This window comes from Erythrolamprus reginae, chromosome 1 (genome assembly GCF_031021105.1).
Source record: "Erythrolamprus reginae isolate rEryReg1 chromosome 1, rEryReg1.hap1, whole genome shotgun sequence".
Classification (NCBI taxonomy): Eukaryota; Metazoa; Chordata; class Lepidosauria; order Squamata; family Dipsadidae; genus Erythrolamprus; species Erythrolamprus reginae.
The window spans coordinates 396,706,170-396,725,591 of record NC_091950.1 but is presented as its reverse complement, the minus strand read 5'-3'; the positions used below and the strand labels follow the sequence as shown (position 1 = coordinate 396,725,591).

Sequence of the window (19,422 nt, the reverse complement as noted above, 5' to 3'; positions counted from 1 at the left end):
AAGCCACTGAAGCTGACTGTAGATCTGTAGGTCAGTGGTTCAAATCTCTTCACCGGCTCAAGGTTGACTCAGCCTTCCATCCTTGCGAGGTGGGTAAAATGAGGACCCGGATTGTGGGGGCAATATGCCGGCTCTGTTAAAAAGTGCTATTGCTAACATGTTGTAAGCCGCCCTGAGTCTAAGGAGAAGGGCGGCATAAAAAATTGAATTAATAAATAAATAATAATAATAAATGCTGCCAGCGTCGCTTCCACCCACCACCTTAGAAACATAGAAACATAGAAGATTGACGGCAGAAAACGATCTCATGGTCCATCTAGTCTGCCCTTATACTATTTCCTGTATTTTATCTTAGGATGGATATATGTTTATCCCAGGCATGTTTAAATTCAGTTACTGTGGATTACTGCCTTCTGCTTGCACCTCAGGCAGGAGGTGGGCACGTGAGGCTGGAGGGGAGCCGGGCAGGAGAGAGGGAAGCTCGTCCGAGGCCAGGAAGGAGGAAAGAGGAAAAAAGCAAGGAGCGCAGACGCAGCAGCAGCAGCAAGGAAAAGAAAGGAGAGCCGAGCTGAGACCAGTTATCCAGGAAGTGACAGCCACCGATCAGCTTGAGCTACGCACGCATCTTCATTTTTGCCGGTGGAACTGCGTTCCACCCTGTCCTGCCTTCTGCCCACCCCTGATTATGGGTATGTGTGTGATTTGGGCACTCGGAGCTGAAAAGGTTAGCCATCCCCGGCCTATAAGAATCACTAATGTATAAACTGGAAGATGTCAGCTAACCCCACCAAGAGAAAAACAAACAGATCACACAGATCTTAATAGTTTAATCACTTCTGTTACATTGTCCAGGTTGGGCGAGGAGGTTAGTCCAGATGGGTTTTGAGTTAGAGAACCTTTGGAGAAAAAGTCAACACAGAAAAGAGGCTCTTCTATAAGGTTCCTGCAGAGAACCAATCGATCAGTTGTTTTTCATAAAACGTAGCTCTTCTGAAAGGATGAAGTAATCCTCTGGCAGCTATTATTCTCTGGTTAGCATCCCATTTTGGGGCTAGGAAGAGCCATCGATGGTGCTTGTTCCTGTCACTGCTTGAGTAGCCTGTTCTGGAATGCCCGATGGGTTGGTCAGGATTGAAGTAGAAACACTCAGCTGGCGAAGGGAGCTCAGTACAGCTAAGGAGACAAAATGTGTGAAGAGTGTAAAACCACGAGACACCTCTAAAACTGTTTCTGCTTCCTTTGCTCTGGTCGGTTTCCTTAGGGCAGTGTTTCCCAACCTTTTTTGAGCCGTGGCACATTATTCACATTTTCAAAATCCTGGGGAACATTGGGGGGGGGGGGGGGGCGCAAAAAAGTTTGGACAAAAAAAATCTCTCTTTCTCCCTTTCGCTCTATTTCTCTCTCCCTCCCTCTTTCTCTCCCTCCCTCTTTCTCTCTCTCTCCAACCCTTTCTTTCTCCCTTCCTTCCTCTCTCTTTTGCTCTTTCTCTCTCCCTCCTTCCCCCCTCTTGCTGTCTTTCTTTCTTTCTTTCCTTTCTTTCTCTCTCTCATTCTGTCTCTCTTGCTATCTCTTTCTTTCTCTCTTCCTTCCTCTCTCTTTTGCTCTTTCTCTCTCCCTCCTTCCCCCCTCTTGCTGTCTCTTTCTTTCTTTCTCTTTCTCTCTCTCTCTCATTCTGTCTCTCTTGCTATCTCTTTCTTTCTCTCTTCCTTCCTTCCTCTCTCTTTGGCTCTCTTTCTCTCTCCCTCCTTCCCCCCTCTTGCTGTCTCTTTCTTTCTTTCTCTTTCTCTCTCTCTCTCTCATTCTGTCTCTCTTGCTATCTCTTTCTTTCTCTCTTCCTTCCTTCCTCTCTCTTTGGCTCTCTTTCTCTCTCCCTCCTTCCCCCCTCTTGCTGTCTCTTTCTTTCTTTTTCTTTCTCTCTCTCTCTCATTCTGTCTCTCTTGCTATCTCTTTCTCTCTCGTCCTTTCTTTCTCTCTCTTGTTCTCTCTCTTTCTTCTCTGCGGAGGCCGGCAAAGCTTTTCCCCCGACGTTCCAAAAAACCTTCTCCGACCTCCACTGTGAGAAGGTTTTCTCCGAGCGCTCGCCTGAGGAGCTGGAGAAAGGGGCAGATCGAGCGGGAGGGCGGGAGGGCGTCAGTGGCGAGAAGCCAGGGACGCGAGGGGAACGGAGGCACTGGGGGGTGGGGGCAGCCGCGGCGCCGGCATCCGCACTTTCATCGCTCCCCACCCCAAACTCCAATGCCCAGCTCCTTGCGCGGCACTGGAAAAGGGTGCTGCATTGCCGGCTTCTACCTGGTGCTGCCAGGGAATCTCCAGCTGGGCAGGGCTCTCCTTTTTTTTTTTTTTAATTTTTTTTTATTATTTTTCATAAAAAACAAACAAATACATACAAACAATGAACATAAAGTGGGGGTGTGTTTCCCCCGCTTCTTATGAAAGTATACATTCAAATATAGAAAAAGAATACATAATTAAATATATGTTAACTATTATATAGAAAAAAAAAATTAATAAATTTGAATTAAAGTTTACAAATCTTAATATGGGTGTTAGGTAGGGTTAGTATAACATAATTACCAAAGAAAAAATACCTTTAATATAATCCTAATTACTATAGTAAAGTAGTATCAAACCTTCAGTCCAAACAGTAAAGCTAAATTCAACTATTATACTTCGAAAATCTTGGTATGTTGCTTATACTTATACATACATTACTATATCATAATCATCAAAAAGTCCTTTTAAACTAATATTAATATTATTATCACCTAGGTAAAAACTAATACAAAAAAAAGATTAAAAAAACAACCACTAGCAATATATCTTATTTTTTCCTATCTATCCATTTGTAAACATTGTTCCATGTTTCGTAAAATTTAGTATCCTCTTGATCGTTTAATCTTCTTGTCATCATATCCATTTCAGCGCAATCTAATATCTTAGCTATAACCTCTTCTTCCTTGGGGATTTCCTCCCCTTTCCAGTTTTGCGCATATATTATTCTAGCCGCAGTTAATATGTGTATAATTAAATAAAAAATTTCTTTCTTATAGATCTGGTTTGTGACGCCTAGTAAGTAAAATTCCGGGGTAATATCTATATCTTGCTTTGTTATTTCTTTTAATATTTTTTCAATCATCTTCCAATATATTTTTGCTTTGCCACATGTCCACCATTGATGATAATAAGTTCCTATATCCTTCTTACATTTCCAGCATATTGGGGATGTTTTGGGAAACATTTTTGCTATCCTATTTGGTGGGAGATGCCATCTATAAAACATTTTGATTTGGTTTTCTTTTAGAGAAACTGATTTAGTCATTTTCCAATTATTAATCCACACTTTCTCCCATGTGTCTATGTCTATTTCCTTACCAATATTTCTACACCATCTTATCATAGTATCTTTTAAAGTCAACTCTATATTTTTATGAGCAATAAGTAGTTTATATATTTTCCCTATCATTTTTGTGGAGTTAGTGGTTATTAAAGTAGTTAAAGGATTCTTACTTTTATTAAAAATGTAAAGAGTTTTATCCTTCTGATATCTAGATCGGATCTGGGCGTAGTGCCACCAATCTATTATTATCCCTTCTTCTTGTAGTTCAATTCTAGATTTAAGCTTCATCTGATCATTTAATAGTTCTTTATATCTATAAGTCATTTTCTTGTCCTTTATAGACTTTGGATGCGTTATTGCTTCTAAAGGAGCTAACCAATCTGGGATGCTTAAGAAATGATTCTTCTTTATGTCTTTCCATACTTCTAATAAGTATTTCCTTAGTGTATGCCTTTTAAAATATGAGTGGTTTTTGTCCTTATCATACCATAAAAATGCGTGCCATCCAAGCATGAGATCATGTCCTTCTAGGTCAAGTGTTCTTTTATTATCTAAGATTATCCAATCTCTAAGCCATGTTAATGCAGCGGCCTGATAGTATAGTTTCCAATTTGGAAGGCCAAATCCTCCTCTTTCTTTGATATCTTCTAAACAATTCATTTTTATCCTTGCTTTTTTACCTTGCCATATAAATTTTTTAACTAAGTTTGTTAAAGTTTTTAAAAAGATACCCCCTGGGTTTATTGGTATTGTCTGAAAAAGAAATAAGACCTTGGGTAAAATGTTCATCTTGATTGTTGCAATTCTTCCTAAGAAAGATATTTTCAAATTATTCCACATTGCTAAGTCTTTTTTAATTTCTGCTAGTAATTTCATATAATTATCATTTTTTAATGTTATTGTTTTCGCTGTTAAATTTATTCCTAAATATTTTACCTTTTTTACAGTCTTTATTCCAGAAATACTTTCTAATTTAGTTTCTAGTGTTTTATTCATATTTTTGGTCAAGTAATGTGTTTTGCTTTTGTTTATCTTTAAACCTGCTACGTTTCCATATTGTTCAATGGTTTGTAGTAAGGTAGGAACTGTTGTAGTCGGTTCTTCAATTATAAACATTAGATCGTCTGCAAAGGCCTGGAGTTTGTAGGTTTCATCTCCTACGGTTAAACCTTTTATTTTGGGGTCCGCTCTTATTTTAATTAATAAGGTTTCAAGGGTCATAATAAATAACAATGGTGATATAGGACATCCTTGGCGAACTCCCTTATTTATGTCAAGTATTGGTAATTGACTGTTATTCAATATTATATTCGTTGTTTGTTTTGAATATATGGTATCTATTAGGTTAACAAATTTTGGACCAAATCTCATTTTATTTAATTGCATTTTTATAAATATCCAATTAACGTTGTCGAAGGCTTTTTGAGCGTCCAAAAACATTAAAGATGCCGTCTTGTCTGGGTGTTGTTCATAGTACTCTAGTATATTTATTACAGTTCTAATATTATTTTTAATTTGTCTCCCTGGAAGAAACCCATTTTGGTCTTGGTGTATTATTCCATTTATAACTCTTTTGAGTCTCTCTGCGTAAATGGCAATAAAGATCTTATAATCTACATTTAATAATGATATAGGCCTATAATTTTTAATTTTTTCTGGTTCTGTACCCTGTTTATGTATTAAGGTTGTCAGTGATTCTGACCAAGATTTGGGGATTTTTCCCTCAAGTCTACATAAATTAAAAGTTTCTAACATATGGTTTCTTATTGTTTCGTTGTCTATCTTGTACCATTCTGCAGGTATGGCATCTGGGCCTGTGGCCTTGTTGCTTTTCTGTTTTTTAATTGTTATTAGGAGTTCCTCCATTGTTATTGGTCCATCCATGGTGGCCTGTTGATCTTCTGTTATTTGTGGTAAATTTGAAGCCTCTAAATAGTTAAAAACTTCATCTTCAATAACATGATCTTTAGCATATAATTCTTTATAAAAATTATACACAATGTCTGCCTTACCTTCTGTGTCATATTTTATTTTACCATCTTTATCTTCTAATTTTTGGATTAATTTTGATTGACTCTGTTTTCTAAGTTTATACGCTAGCCATCTGCCAGGTTTATTTGCATGTTCAAAATATTGTTGCTTTGCTCTTTTGATCTTTTCAGTTAGTTGGTTTTGTTCTATAACTCTAATTTTATGTTTAATTACATTTATTTCTGTCTTTAGATCTCTGTTCTTAATGTGTTGCTGCGATAAGGATTCTAATTGTTTTAGTTCGTTTGTTAATTGTAAGTACTCTAATTTCTTTTCCTTATTGTGTTTTGCTGTATAGGATATTGTTAAACCTCTTATATACGCTTTAACTGTATCCCATAAGTTCTGTGGAGTAGTGTCTGATGTTTTATTAATTTCAAAAAATATTTTTAATTCCTTTTCAATCCAATCCTTATATTTCTTATCATTTAATATATACCTATTCATCCGCCAGTTGTTCTGTTTATTATTCATCGTCATATAGACCACTATTGGGTTATGATCAGCCCATGTATTAACGTCTATCTCGACCTCTCTTATTTGTTCTGCCACCGTTTTTGGTGCCCATAACATGTCAATTCTCGTCCAAATTTTGTGAGGATTGGAGTAAAAGGTAAATTGCCTTTTGTGAGGGTGTCTTTCCCTCCAAATGTCGCTTAGTAATAATTCCGCTTTCATTTTTTGAAAAGTACTAGGTAGCAAATTTCTTCTTGTTTTTTTGCCTTTTCCCCTTTTTTTATTACCTCCCCCTCCTGAGTGGTCTAATTGTCTATTCGCGATAGCATTGAAGTCACCTATTATCAATAAATTATCAATAGCTAAATCTATTATTATTTGGTGTAAATTTTTATAAAATGTCATTTGGTCTTCATTGGGAGCATAAATAGAAACAACCACTAGAGGTCTAGGTTCAATATCTACTTGTACAATCAATATCCTACCCTCTTTATCCTTATATATTTGTTTGGAATTTATAGAATTCTTGACATACATCACTACACCTCTTTTTTTTTGGTCTGCTAATGCAGCATACATTTTTCCAATTTTGGGATTCAACAGTAATTTTTGGTTATCTTTTTTAATATGAACTTCTTGTAGTATTGCAATCTGAACATTTTGGTTTCTAATTTTAGAAAAAATTTGCTTCCTTTTTCTTGGTTCGTTAAGTCCATTAACATTTACGGAAAAGATTTTTAAGTCTTTATTCGTTGTCATTTAATGGGTTTTTTGGTTTCTCGCTGAGGTTGAACTCTTCTAGCACCTTGGTCCTGCTCTATTACTTGGGCAGTTGGGCAGGGCTCTCCTTAAGCTCTCCTTTTTCCCTAGGAGCTTGGCGGCACATCTGGCTGTGTCTCGCGGCACACTAGTGTGCCGCGGCACACCGGTTGGGAAACGCTGCCTTAGGGAACCGAGATATTGAATCTTGCCAGTGCAAAGTACAGCCAGACTTCTCCCCAAAGAAATAGCACCCCAGAAGGCACAAGTGATATGAAATGTATACTTGTACTCATGTTGTAAACTTTCACATACATACTATCTTCATTCGTTTATTCCGTACATCCTGTTACATTCTTTCTGAATCCTCCTATGCTTTATAGCCGTGTTTCTAAACCTTGGCACCTTTAAAATGCATTCAACTCCCAGAATTCCTCAGCCAGCAAGATGTTAATAAACAATGTGTGTGCTTTTTTCCTTTGAGAAAAGAACTAAGATATCACAACAAAAAAGGAAAGGTACAAAATCAAAGCAGAAGATGAAATACTGTCCTTAGAACTATCACAAATAACATGTTTTCTGTATAAATGAAAGCAGTGTGTTGGACAAGCTGCGATTCTTCCAGAAAATGTATGATATTTCTGTTGGCATTAGGGTTAGGTTTAGCATTCACATTGTCTTCTGGCTTCCAGCATACTTTAAGACTGAGGTCCCCAACTCATGACCCACTACTAGGGTGAGAGGAGAATCTATCTATCTACCTACCTATCATTATCCATCCATCCATCCCTATCTATCTATCTATCTATCTATCTATCTATCTATCTATCTATCTATCTATCTATCATCTATCCACCTATCATTATCTATATAATCAATCTAATCAATCTATCTATCTATCCATCCATCCATCCATTTATCTCTACCTACCTACCTATCTACGCACTCATCCACCCATCCATGCATCTATCCATCCATCCATCCATCCATCTTTCTATCTCATCTGACTATGCCAGACTAATATCAGTCCCCCTGCCGTTCATTAAGTGAATCACCCTTGTTCATTGAGCAAGATGTCATCCTGCTTCTCCATTGACTTTGTTTATCAGAAACCAGTTATGATGTTTACAAGCAGTGATCACACATAATCATTGTAAATGTTTGCTGGTTACGAAGCACCCAAATTGTGAACATGTGACCACACATAAATGACTGCAATTTTGAGGAGCAGTTGTCTCCTTTTTTCAGTACTGTCACAACTTTGAACAGTCACTAACTGAGGGTGCTCAATAAGGGAGGGCTATCTGTTATAAGCTCCATAGCTAAGGAAGAAATTGAATCCGGGTGTCCTTTTTAAAAAAAAATGCTTTACAATCCAAGTTTGTAACCTGATGTTCTGGTTCAGCATTTGCACAACTCCATGCTGGATTAAAGTTTGAACATTATTTCCTGATTTCATTCAGTCCCTTTGCACCCAGAACCATCCTAACTGAAAATGAAAAGGAAATCAATGACTTACTGGGTCGCAATGCCGGAAGTGAACAGTATTGATCCAGCCAGGCCAAAGACGTTTGACTGAGGCTTTCTAGGCTGGTGGTGGACACCATCCCATTGAAGGACTCAAAGAGAGGCCGCATGATGATGCTGAACTGATGGAAGAGGAGCAGTTAAGGAGTCAGCTTTGCTTTTTCCCCTCTGCTGCCTTTGCTAGGTAACAGATTATTATTATTATTATTATTATTATTATTATTATTATTATTATTATTATTATTATTATTATTATTATTATTATTTGGATTTCCATGCCGCCCCTCTTCAAGGACTCGGGGTGGCTCACAACATATACAGTAATAAACAATATACAATATCTTGAATCCATGCAGCAAATTAGAGCATATGCACCAAGACAAATTCCTTGTGTATCCAATCACACTTGGCCAATAAAGAATTATATTCTATTCTAGATACCCTGTCACCTTTGGCTTGTGCAACGACTACCTGAATCATTGCAAGAAATACTGTACTTGAACCATTGGCAACTTCAGGGAATGGTTATTCTGGTCCAAGCTTTGCAGATTCCCTTACAGGGATTCAAACAGCCTTCTCTTCAAAGGATACAACCCAGAATTTCCAGTTCTGTAAAGTGCACGAACGGACATATTGGTCAAACATATGTCGCATCTGGTCAAAACGCTGGCGGGTGATGGGCACACCCGTGTCAGGCAGCTGCTGCTGGCAGAGGCTAGAGGGGAGGAAGGACAAATTAAGGAGAAGCCTGGATTTGACACAAAATCCAGGTGCCATCATTTCCAGAACAGGTGATGTGATGCGTGTGCAGCTCCAGTGAAATCCCGCAAGAGGACACATGGCCGCGTGAGATTTCAGTGATCTTTTTGCTTCAGCACATGCGCGGAAGCAAAAAAATCACCAAAATTTGCCAAAGTCTCATGCGCGCACATGTCTTCTCGTGAGATTTCACTTCCTGCACATGCGCAGAAGCCAAATCTCACTTGGACGTGCCCACCCGCCGCTGGTCACCCGGATCCGCACGCACAACTCCGTTTTTCACTACCAGTACGTAGTGTGGCGCGTACCGGCTAGCAACCCATTACTGCTCCAGAACCTCTGGCATTTGCCGCTTTATTGTATGCCCAATTGCCTGTGCCATGCCAGGGCTCCAAGACAGCAACCAAAAGACACCCAAATCGTTTCCTTTGCCAAAGAAAGCCAGTGGTCTCCCCAGCAGGGCCTACTTGATGGAAATGTTCAGCTCCTCAATTTGATCCCGCAGGCGCTGGGCTTCGTCCTGCAGGGTAGCTCGTTCCTGCTGAAGCTTGCAAATGTAGTCTGCTGTTTTATGCAAGGTTGTGGCTTTGCTGATCTGCACAGTGGGATGGAGGAAGGAAGGAAGGAGGAATGTGTTTATTTAGTTATTTTATTATTTTTATTTTATTAGCTTAATTTATAGGCTTTCCAGCTCCTTCGGGACTCTGGGCGGCTTACAATATCTAAAAAGCAATATAAAAAGACAGTTTAAAAACCCATTAAAAAACCATTCATATATTTTTGTGGCTGGAGCCAGGTCTTCAAGGCTTTCCAGGGTGGGGGCAGTATGGATCTCAGGAGGTAGCTGGTTCCATAGAGCTGGAGCCACCACAGAGAAGACTCCCTCCCGCAGCCCCGCCAGCCAACACTGACAGGATGTTGAAAGACGGCGTTTAAGAGGTGACTTGATCGAAGTGTATAAAATCATGCATGGGATAGAAAAGGTGGATAGAGATAAATTATTTTCTCTATCACACAATACTAGGATGAGGGGGCACTCCCTAAAGCTTATAGGTAAGAAAGTGAGGACAAATAAAGGGAAATATTTCTTCGCCCTGAGGGACATTGGTTTATGGAATTCACTTCCAGAAGAGGACGTGACAGCTGTCAGCCTGGATAGCTTCAAGGCAGGATTAGACAGATTCATGGATGCCAAGTGTATCGGTGGTTATTGAAACGAATGTCCATGTGCCGTCTCTATGTTGGTTGAGGCAGGCAGGATTCCCTTGAGTACCATTTTTGGGGGTCAAGGGAAAGGGAGGGTCTTGCCTTCTCTTTCTGCTCAAGATCCCCATGGACAATAGGTGGGTCACTTGTGACACAGAATGCTGGACTCGATGGGCTTTGGCCTGATTCAGCAGGGCTCTTCTTATGTTCTTATGACCTGGAGAAGGCCAACCCCTGTAGGCCCTTATCAGTTGCTAGGCGCTATGTGGCAGAAGGTGGTCCCGAAGATAGTCTGGGCCTAAGCCATGTAGGGCTTTATAGGTGATAACCAACCACCTTGAATTGTGTCCGGAGACTGACTGGGAGTCAGTGCAGCTTGCAGAGAGTTGGTGTGATGTGAGTGTACCTGGGTTCACCCACAATAGCTTGTGCAGCTGCCTTCTGGACCAGTTTAGATGCCTTCACTAGCCTGGCAACCTCCACAACTCCTACAACATCTGCTTTCCCTGCCAGCTGTGGATTATAAAGCTTGCAGAACTCATCCTTCAGAATAAAGATGGCTGACAAGACTAGAGAAGCCGATTCTCCAAGAGGGCGTCAAGAACCGAAAGGGTAATTTTGTGGCCTCTGTTGAGGGAATTGGCAAGGATCAAGAAGGGTCGATCAGCACTCACCTTGAGGCTAGGCTGGGCACTCAGAGTGCTCACTAGGCCATGTAATGTGTCAAACCCCAGTTTGATGTTAAAACGGCGTTTCTGCTCAGCAGAAATATGGATGATTCTGCGGCTCTCAGTCTGGAAAGGAAAAAGGGAATTTTAAGTGTCAAGCGTAGATGTTCAGTCCAAACTTACCGTCACAATTGGAAGTACAGTTTCCATTCAGTGAAGAGCTGCAAAATTGTTCACTATCATACTGTGGGTGTTATTTTGTGGGTGTGGCTTGCCAGTCACGTGACCAAGTGGGAATGGCTTGATGATCACATGACCGGGGATGGCTTAAAGGTCATGTGACAAAGAGCCAAGGTGACTATTTTATAAGAAGTCCACATTAAGAAGGCAAACAAAAAAATACTTACAGAATCCTAGACCAGGCAAATTATATACAAACCTTGCAGACCAGAAGAGGCTTAGCTATATACGTAGATAAATCAATAGACTCCAAGCAAGTATACAACGATCAACATGGCAGGGTATGAATGTTACATATAGAAATAAATCATAAGCCCCTTGTTATCATATCCATTTATGCGCCTAATGAAAATCTAAAGACGTTCTATGAAAAATTGCATTACAAAATAACGGAATTAGGGATCAAAAATATAATTTTAATTGGAGACTTCAATGCTATTGCAAGTTCCAAAGAAAGGTCATGTGACTGGCTTAAAGGTGGCCAACTTGAGCTCACTTATGCCAAGGGTTAGATTAGGGTTAGGGTGCCTGGCCTCCTCGCTTCAAAGAGATAAAATTTCCCTATCTATTTACTGTTATTGAACATCCAAAATATACTATTTAATTCTATGTATATATGCCATATGTGTACATATATATTACACACAGGCGTGCAAAAATATACATTATCTACTATATAAACTGTAAATGAACGTATACAGAGAGAGAGAGAGAGAGAGAGAGAGAGAGAGAGAGAGAGAGAGAGAGAGAGAGAGAGAGAGAGAGAGAGAGAGCTCTTCTAAAATTATACACATTACACACATTCAACCTCATTTACTCTGTTAGGAAAAACACCCAGAGTCCAGAAGGGGGGGAAAGAAAAAAAATTCAATTTTTTTCTACCGGTTCTGCGTACCTGACCGTACCTGTAGGAGCCCATCACTGTTTCTATTGCTAAGCAATGTGGTTATTAGGTGAGCGTGACCAATTTTACAACTTTTCTTGCCACAAGTTAAGCAAATCACTTCAGTTGTTAAGTGAATCTCATGGTCATTAAATCTCAAATCACATGAGCCCAGGATGCTGCAACTCTTGTAAATATATGGCAGTTGCCAAGTGCCCGAATTTTAATAATACAGTGATCCCTCGATTTTCATGGGTTCAAACTTCACGAAATGGCTATACCACGGTTTTTCAAAAAATATTAATTAAAAAATACTCCGCGGTTTTTTTTCTATACCACGGTTTTTCCCACCCGATGATGTCATACGTCATCACCAAGAGTCACTTCTCTCTCTCTTTCTCTCTCTTTCCTGTCATTCTCTGCTTCAATCATTTTCTCATTTCTTTTTTTCTCCCCTTTTTTCTATCATTTCTCTCTCTCTCTCTACCTTCCACTCTCCTCCCCTCTTGCTCTCTCTCTCTCTCTCTTTCTCACTCTCTCTCCCTGTCTCCTTTCTATCTTGCTCTGTCTGTTGCTCTCTCTGTGAGAATGCCTGCCCCGCCTCTCCTGCAGACCCCTCGCTGACAGCTGGGACGAAAGCGCTCTCAGCTAAGGGACTGCAAGAGGGGCGGGGCAGGCATTCTCAAAGCGCTCAGAGCGGCTATTGGACGAATGAGGAGGATGAGAAGCTGTAGCCGCCAGCGCTGCTGCAGGAGGACCCGTGCCCCAAGAAAGCTGGTGAGAGGGGCGGATCGGGCGGGCAGGGGGTAGCGGCGAGGGGGCCAGAGGTGCTGGGGGGGGCAGGGGCGGCCGACATTCAAAACAATCTTTGCCGGCCTCTGCACTTTCGTTGCTCCCCGCCCCCAACTTCAAGCCTGGCTCCTTGCGTGGCCTTGGAAAAGGGTGCGTGGGGGTATTTTTGGTTGTCCATAGCCAAAAATTGTGTTTTTACTTCCGCATCTCTACTTCGTGGAAATTCGACTTTCACGGGCAGTCTGGGAACGCAACCCCCACGAAAATCGAGGGATCACTGTAACATGAACATTGGGGAGGCTGTGATGGTCACAAGTGTGAGGACTGGTGCTAAAAACAGCTCCCCCCCCCCAACTGCTGTTGTAACTTTGAAAGCCACTAAGTGAATGGTTATAAGTTGAGGACTACCTGTATGTAACTCGCAGAATCACATTGCCACAATCGGGTACCAAATTGTTATATAAACTACTATCTTATACACGTTTGACAAATAAATGAATGAAATGAAATGAAATAAAATAAAATATCTTACCTTGCTTGGTTCTGTCCTATTTTGGCTTGCATAGAGAGGGGATGAAACTAGCCCCTCAAGGGAGACAGGGGGTCCTTGTGTCATTCTCTGGTTATTGGTTACTGGGGGGAAGGAGGGAAGACAACATCCCTGCAATTATTGATTGCAACTGAGCATTCACAGAGTTCTTCTATGGAACATATATTCAGGCAGAACACCGCCCAGAATAACTAGAACTCCTGTAGGTAGATGGTGGGTGCTGGATCTAATGACTCACCACAAACAGGAGTGGGGGAGAGACGTTCTATCTTGGGGACAAGCAATGAACCTGTTGATGCTGTGCTTGCAATGGACTGCGAGGGGCTGGACATGGGGGACAGCTGAGGGCTGAGCTCTGCTATTCGGGACAAGAAGCTGGTGGGTTCTTCACCAAATGTGTTGTGCTAGAGCAGGGAAGGGAAAAAAGTTAGCATTGTACAAAGGAACATCAGGCACATGGTAGGGGCGTCCATGGAACCTTCCTCCACCAGATATTAAAAATGACTCTAGAAAACCCTCTTCCAAATCCAAGAACAACCCCTGCCCTCCCACCCCCCACGCAAATCGTTCTCTCACCAACACCTACCAGGGTCTCAGATGCTGTGGAGGCCACGGTGTGGCTGGGAGAAGCCAGGTCCTCTAAGCTAGGTTCTGCTTTTGCTGCAAAAAGAGGAAAAAAATAAGACAACCCATTTATAGAGCACAGTAAGGTTTACAGAAGATGGATAATCCTGAACCAAGGACAACCAAGTACAATCCCTGCATTCATATAAGGAGGTGGTGGTGCAGCAGGAAAACCTTGCTGAATGGATGATCAGATTCACAAAGCAGCTTGACAACTCCCACTCCGAAGGCGAGAGCCATTGTGGGGCTTCCAAGATTCGTTTCTTCAACACTCCGTGGCTTGCATTGGCTGCCGATCAGTTTCTGGTCACAATTCAAAGTGTTGGTCATGACCTTTAAAGCCCTACATGACATTGGACCAGAGTACCTCTGGAACTGCCTGCTACCGCACGAATCCCAGCAACCGATAAGGTCCCACAGAGTTGGCTTTCTCCGGATCCCGTCGACTAAACAATGTTGTTTGGCGGGCCCCAGGGGAAGAGCCTTCTCTGTGACGGCCCCGGCCCTCTGGAACCAACTCCCCCCGGAGATTAGAACTGCCCCCACCCTCCCTGTCTTTCGTAAACTACTCAAGACTCACTTATACCGCCAGGCATGGGGGAGTTGAGACACCTTTCCCCCAGGCTTTTTTATACATTGTTTTATGTTTGGTATGAATGTGCTGTTTGGTTTTTTTAAAATAATGATAGGGTTTTATATGTTTTTTATAGATTTGTTCCACTACTATATTGTTTTTATTACTGTTGTATCTTTGAAGAAGGGCGGCATGCAAATCTAATAAATAATAATAAATAATAATAAATAATTCTACGCTGAACCAAAAATCGCCCAATTTCATTTTAACCTAGATTAAGGGTATAAGCAAAGTTGGCTCTTCTATGACATGTGGACTTCAGCTCCCAGAATTCCTGAGCTAGCATGATTGGCTCAGGAATTCTGGGAGTTGAAGTCCGCAAGTCATAGAAGAGCCAACTTTGCCTACCCCTGACCTAGATTAATACCTTGCGTGAATGCAACAGTCCTTTCCAATTTAATCAGTGCTCAGGGTGCTTTAACTCTAGTGCAGCTGAGCTATAGTTAAGGAGGGAGGGATCGCTTCCAAGTGGAATCTGGTCCTCATGTGTGAATGAATCTTAGCTAAAGTTGGGGGGGCAGCCTTTTATTTCTTGGAAGGTCTTTCTGGGTTACTGAAAGAAAGATGCTGATGTTTTCTTAGGTAACAGGGAAGGGGCATCCTGAAGTGTTGTGGAGCATGCCGTGTTGTGGAGCACCTGTATATCAGGAAAGAAGCAAAGCTTGCTTCATCCCTCTGTCACATAGCTATTAGTTACAGCTTTCTCAGCAGGCATCAACATTTTATTTTATTTTTTTAATTTTTTAATTTATTCTTTGTCCAATATACAATACATATGGAAGAGAATAGACATTAAGTAATATATGTAAAGATAGAAAGTAAAAAAGAAGAGAATATATATGATATAAGAGATACGGAGAGAATATATATGATATATATACAGTATATGTAGATTGTTCTGAGTTTGGGTTTTGCCCTGTGTAATATTTTGCATGTCTATGCGACGTTTCGGTGAAATCACATTCACCATCATCAGGCTGAAGTTCCAAGCTTCGTGCTGTTGTAAAATGGAATGTTTGCAACTGTAAAATTCCATTTTACAACAGCACGAAGCTTGGAACTTCTAAAAACTTGCAAAATATTACACAGGGCAAAACCCGAACTCAGAACAATCTACATACATATACCCGTGAAAATTTATGAAAACAAATATAGATAGATAGATAGATAGATAGATAGATAGATAGATAGATAGATAGATAGATAGATAAGTAGAGAATATATATCATATATGAGATAAGGAAAGACAATTGGACAGGGGACGATAGGCACATCAGTGCACTTATATACGCCCCTTACTGGCCTCTTAGGAACCTGGAGAGGTCAATCAGTCTGACCTTTTCTGGCCTTGAAAGATAAGCAGGGTTAGGCCTCATTAGCACTTGGAGGGGAGACCTCATATGGCAGTGATGGCGAAACGTTTTTTCCTCGGGTGCTGAAATACAGTGTTCCCTCGATTTTCACGGATTCGAACTTCGCGAATAGCCTATACCACGGTTTTTCAAAAAATATTAATTAAAAAATACTTCGCGTTTTTTTTCCTATACCACGGTTTTTCCCACCCGATGACGTCATATGTCATCGCCAAACTAATATTTTTTGCAAATAAATAACAAAAAAAAAAATTATTGTTAATAAATAATTATGTTTATAAATATCAGGATCACTAAGTGTCTTATTCAATGGTAAGTACCAGTAATAATGGTGAGTAATTGGTTATTAAGAGAATGGGAAATGGTAATTTAGGGGTTTAAAGGGTTAAGGGAAGGCTTGTGATAGTCCATAGCCAAAAATGGTGTATTTACTTCCGCATCTCTACTTCGCGGAAATTCGACTTTCACGGGCGGTCTCGGAACGCATCCCCCGCGGAAATCGAGGGAACACTGTAGTACGTATGCATGCCCACATCTATAATTCAAAGCCACCCACTCTTCCTACCCCTCTGTGCATGCGTGCGCAACCCCACTCATGTTTCACAACCTCCAGTAGGCCTGGTAGGCCCATTTTTCTCCCTTCCCAGGCTGCAGAGTCTTTCTTGGAGCTTGGGGAGGGTGCAAAATGCTCCCCATCGCCACCCCGGAGGCCCTCTGGAGGCCGAAATTCCCATTCCAGAGCCTCTGTGCAAGCCAAAAAGCGGCTGTGTGTTACCCTGTTCCAATCCACTTTTAAATGCCCCATTCTAATCTAGGGGATGTGACTGGTGCTTTCCTCTGCTCAAATACCAGTCCTGACAGTTAGAACAATTGATCAGTGGAACAACTGGCCTCCAGAAGTTGTGGGTGTTCCAACACTGGAGATTTTAAAGAAGAAGAGGCATGGGGAGTTAAGATATTCCTTCCCCCTAGGCCATTACAAGTTGTGCATGGTATGTTTGTGTGTATGTTGGGTTTTATTATAAGGGTTTTTAGTTGTTTTACTAATTGGATTTCTACATGCTGGTTTTATCATTGTTGTTAGCCACCCCGAGTCTGCGGAGAGAGGCGGCACATAAATAAGTAAGTAAGTAAGTAAGTAAGTAAGTAAGTAAGTAAGTAAGTAAGTAAATAAATAAATAACAATAGGATATTGCTGTGAGCCGCCCCGAGTCTGCGGAGAGGGGCGGCATACAAATCTAATAAATAATAATAATAAAGGATAGAATAGAATAGAACAGAATAGAGCAGAATAGGCCAAATGTGATTGGACACACAAGGAATTTGTCTTTGGTGCCTATGCCCTCCGTGTACATAGAAGAAAAGATAAATTTGTCAAGAATCATGAGGTACAACACTTAATGATAGTCATAGGGTATAAATAAGTAATCAGGAAGCAATCAATATTAATATAAGTGGTAAGGATAGAAGCAACAAGTTACAGTCATACAGTCATAAGTGGGAGGAGATGGGTGATAGGAACGATGGGAATAGAAATAGTAATGCAGCCTTAGTGAATAGTTTGACAGTGGTGAGGGAAATATTTGTTGAGCAGAGTGATGGCATTTGGGAAAAAAACCTGTTCTTGTGTCTAGCTGTTTTGCTGTGTAGTGCTCTATAGCAGTGATGGCAAACCTTTTTTTCCTTGGGTGCTGAGAGAGCGTGGGCACACGTTATTGTGCATGTGTGAGTGCCCACATCCACAAATCAATGCTTGGGGAGGGCAAGAACAGCTCCTCCCCCTCAGAGGCCCTCTGGAGTCCGGAAATGACCTTTTTTCCAACTTCTGATGGGCCCAGTAGGCTTGTGTTTTGCCCTCTCCGGGCTCCAAAGGTTTCCCTGGAGCTGGGGGAGGGTAAAAATGCTTCCCCAATCCCCCTGGAAGCCAAAAATACCCTCCCAAAGCTTCTGTGCGAGCCCAAAATTAGCTGGCTGGCACACACATGCATTAAGGGGTGTACATAAGTGCACCAGTGTGCCGTTCGTCCCCTGTCCAATTGTCTCTCCTTTATCTCATATATCTTTTCTTCCTTTCATATATCTTCTCTATTTTTATATCTTTTCTTCTATCCTTTTGTTTATATATATTACTATATGTCTATTCTCTTCAATATGTATTGTGTATTGCAGTGTTTCCCAACCTTGGCAACTTGAAGCTATCTGGACTTCAACTCCCAGAATTCCCCAGCCAGCATTCGCTGGCTGGGGAATTCTGGGAGTATAAGTCCAAATATTTTCAAGTTGCCAAGGTTGGGAAACACTGGTGTATTGGACAAAATAAATTAAAAAAAATAAAAAAATAAAAATGCTGGAGCTGAGCTAGGGCAACAGCTCGCGTGCCAGCAGATATTGCTCCACGTGCCACCTGTGGCACCTGTGCCATAGATTTGCCATCACTGCTCTATAGCATCATTTTAAGGGTAGGAGTTGAAATAATTTACATCCAGGATGCGAGGGGTCAGTAAATATTTTCATGCCCTTCTTTTCTCTAGGTTATCCATGCCCAGTTCCAGCAATCTCTCTTCATAAGTCTTGGTTTCTAGTCCCCTAATCATTTTGGTTGCTCTTTTCTGCACCTTCTCCAGAGTTTCTATGTCTCTTTTGAAGAGTGGTGACCAGAACTTTATGCAGTACTCCAGATGTGGTCTGACCAGGGCGTTATAGAGTGGTATTAATGTTGGGTATTTTGATTATTATTAATATTATTTGTATTAGCAGAGTTCAGCTGGCTTAATTTGCAGCGGAGTTAGCATGGCAAGAAATAACACGTAGTTCAGAATCCCATTCGTTAGCAATGAATGATCACTCCTTCATAAAGATGAAAAATACAGTCTTTGCTTACAATTATGTTGATTCATGCAATTGATAGATTGCAGGCAGATAAGTTTATGTTCCAGTCCATATTAATAACTTCTGGATGGTCCCATGTGTGAGGATGGCTTTGGATTTCATCTCACACATGTATCCTCAGCCGAGGACAATAGAGCACACAGAAGTTCATAAGAAGAAGGTAGAAGAGGTAGAAGAGAAGGGGGGGCATCTACTCTGCAGAAGTTTATATAGCCTGCAGAGCATCTGCCCCTTTTGGTCATCAAAAGGTGACACACTGGTCAGTTAATTGCGACCTGACCATAGAGATGTGTTTACAAGACAGTGCAAGCATGTAGTAAAGTAGTTAAACCCAACAATTAATATCTCTCTGGTCTTGGAGTGTATCTCCCTGTTGATACAGCTTAGGATTTTGTTGGCCTTTTTAGCCGCTGCTGCACATTGCTGGCTCATGTTTAGTTGATTATCCACCAAGATTCCAAGATCCCTTTCACAGTCACTACTGCTAAGGAGGGTTCCTCCCAGACTGTATGCGTGTCTAGGTTTTTTTTCACCTTGGTGAAGGAGTTTACTCTTCTCGACATTGAACATCATTTGTTAGTTTGGGCTTTATTTACTACAGCGCATGCACCTGCATGGCGCACGAAGCGCGCATGTCCACGTGGCACAACCCTGAGCAAACCAGTAGAGGAATCTGGAACCCAGGCCTGAGTAA

General features: G+C 41.1%; 1 protein-coding gene across 1 annotated transcript in view; it reads right to left on the bottom strand.

Moving 5' to 3' along the window:
• Positions 1-812: 812 nt before the first annotated feature.
• The window catches only part of MLXIPL (MLX interacting protein like), a 94,185-nt gene continuing 75,575 nt past the window's right edge, over positions 813-19,422 (bottom strand). The window contains exons 10-17 of the mRNA XM_070735096.1: positions 13,795-13,868; positions 13,447-13,612; positions 13,191-13,291; positions 10,750-10,869; positions 9,337-9,464; positions 8,702-8,825; positions 8,103-8,232; positions 813-1,173 (exon numbers count right to left, since the gene is read on the bottom strand). Of these exons, the coding sequence (XP_070591197.1) occupies positions 1,052-1,173; positions 8,103-8,232; positions 8,702-8,825; positions 9,337-9,464; positions 10,750-10,869; positions 13,191-13,291; positions 13,447-13,612; positions 13,795-13,868 (965 nt within the window). The 3' untranslated portion in view covers positions 813-1,051. The remainder of the gene's footprint in view (positions 1,174-8,102; positions 8,233-8,701; positions 8,826-9,336; positions 9,465-10,749; positions 10,870-13,190; positions 13,292-13,446; positions 13,613-13,794; positions 13,869-19,422) is intronic.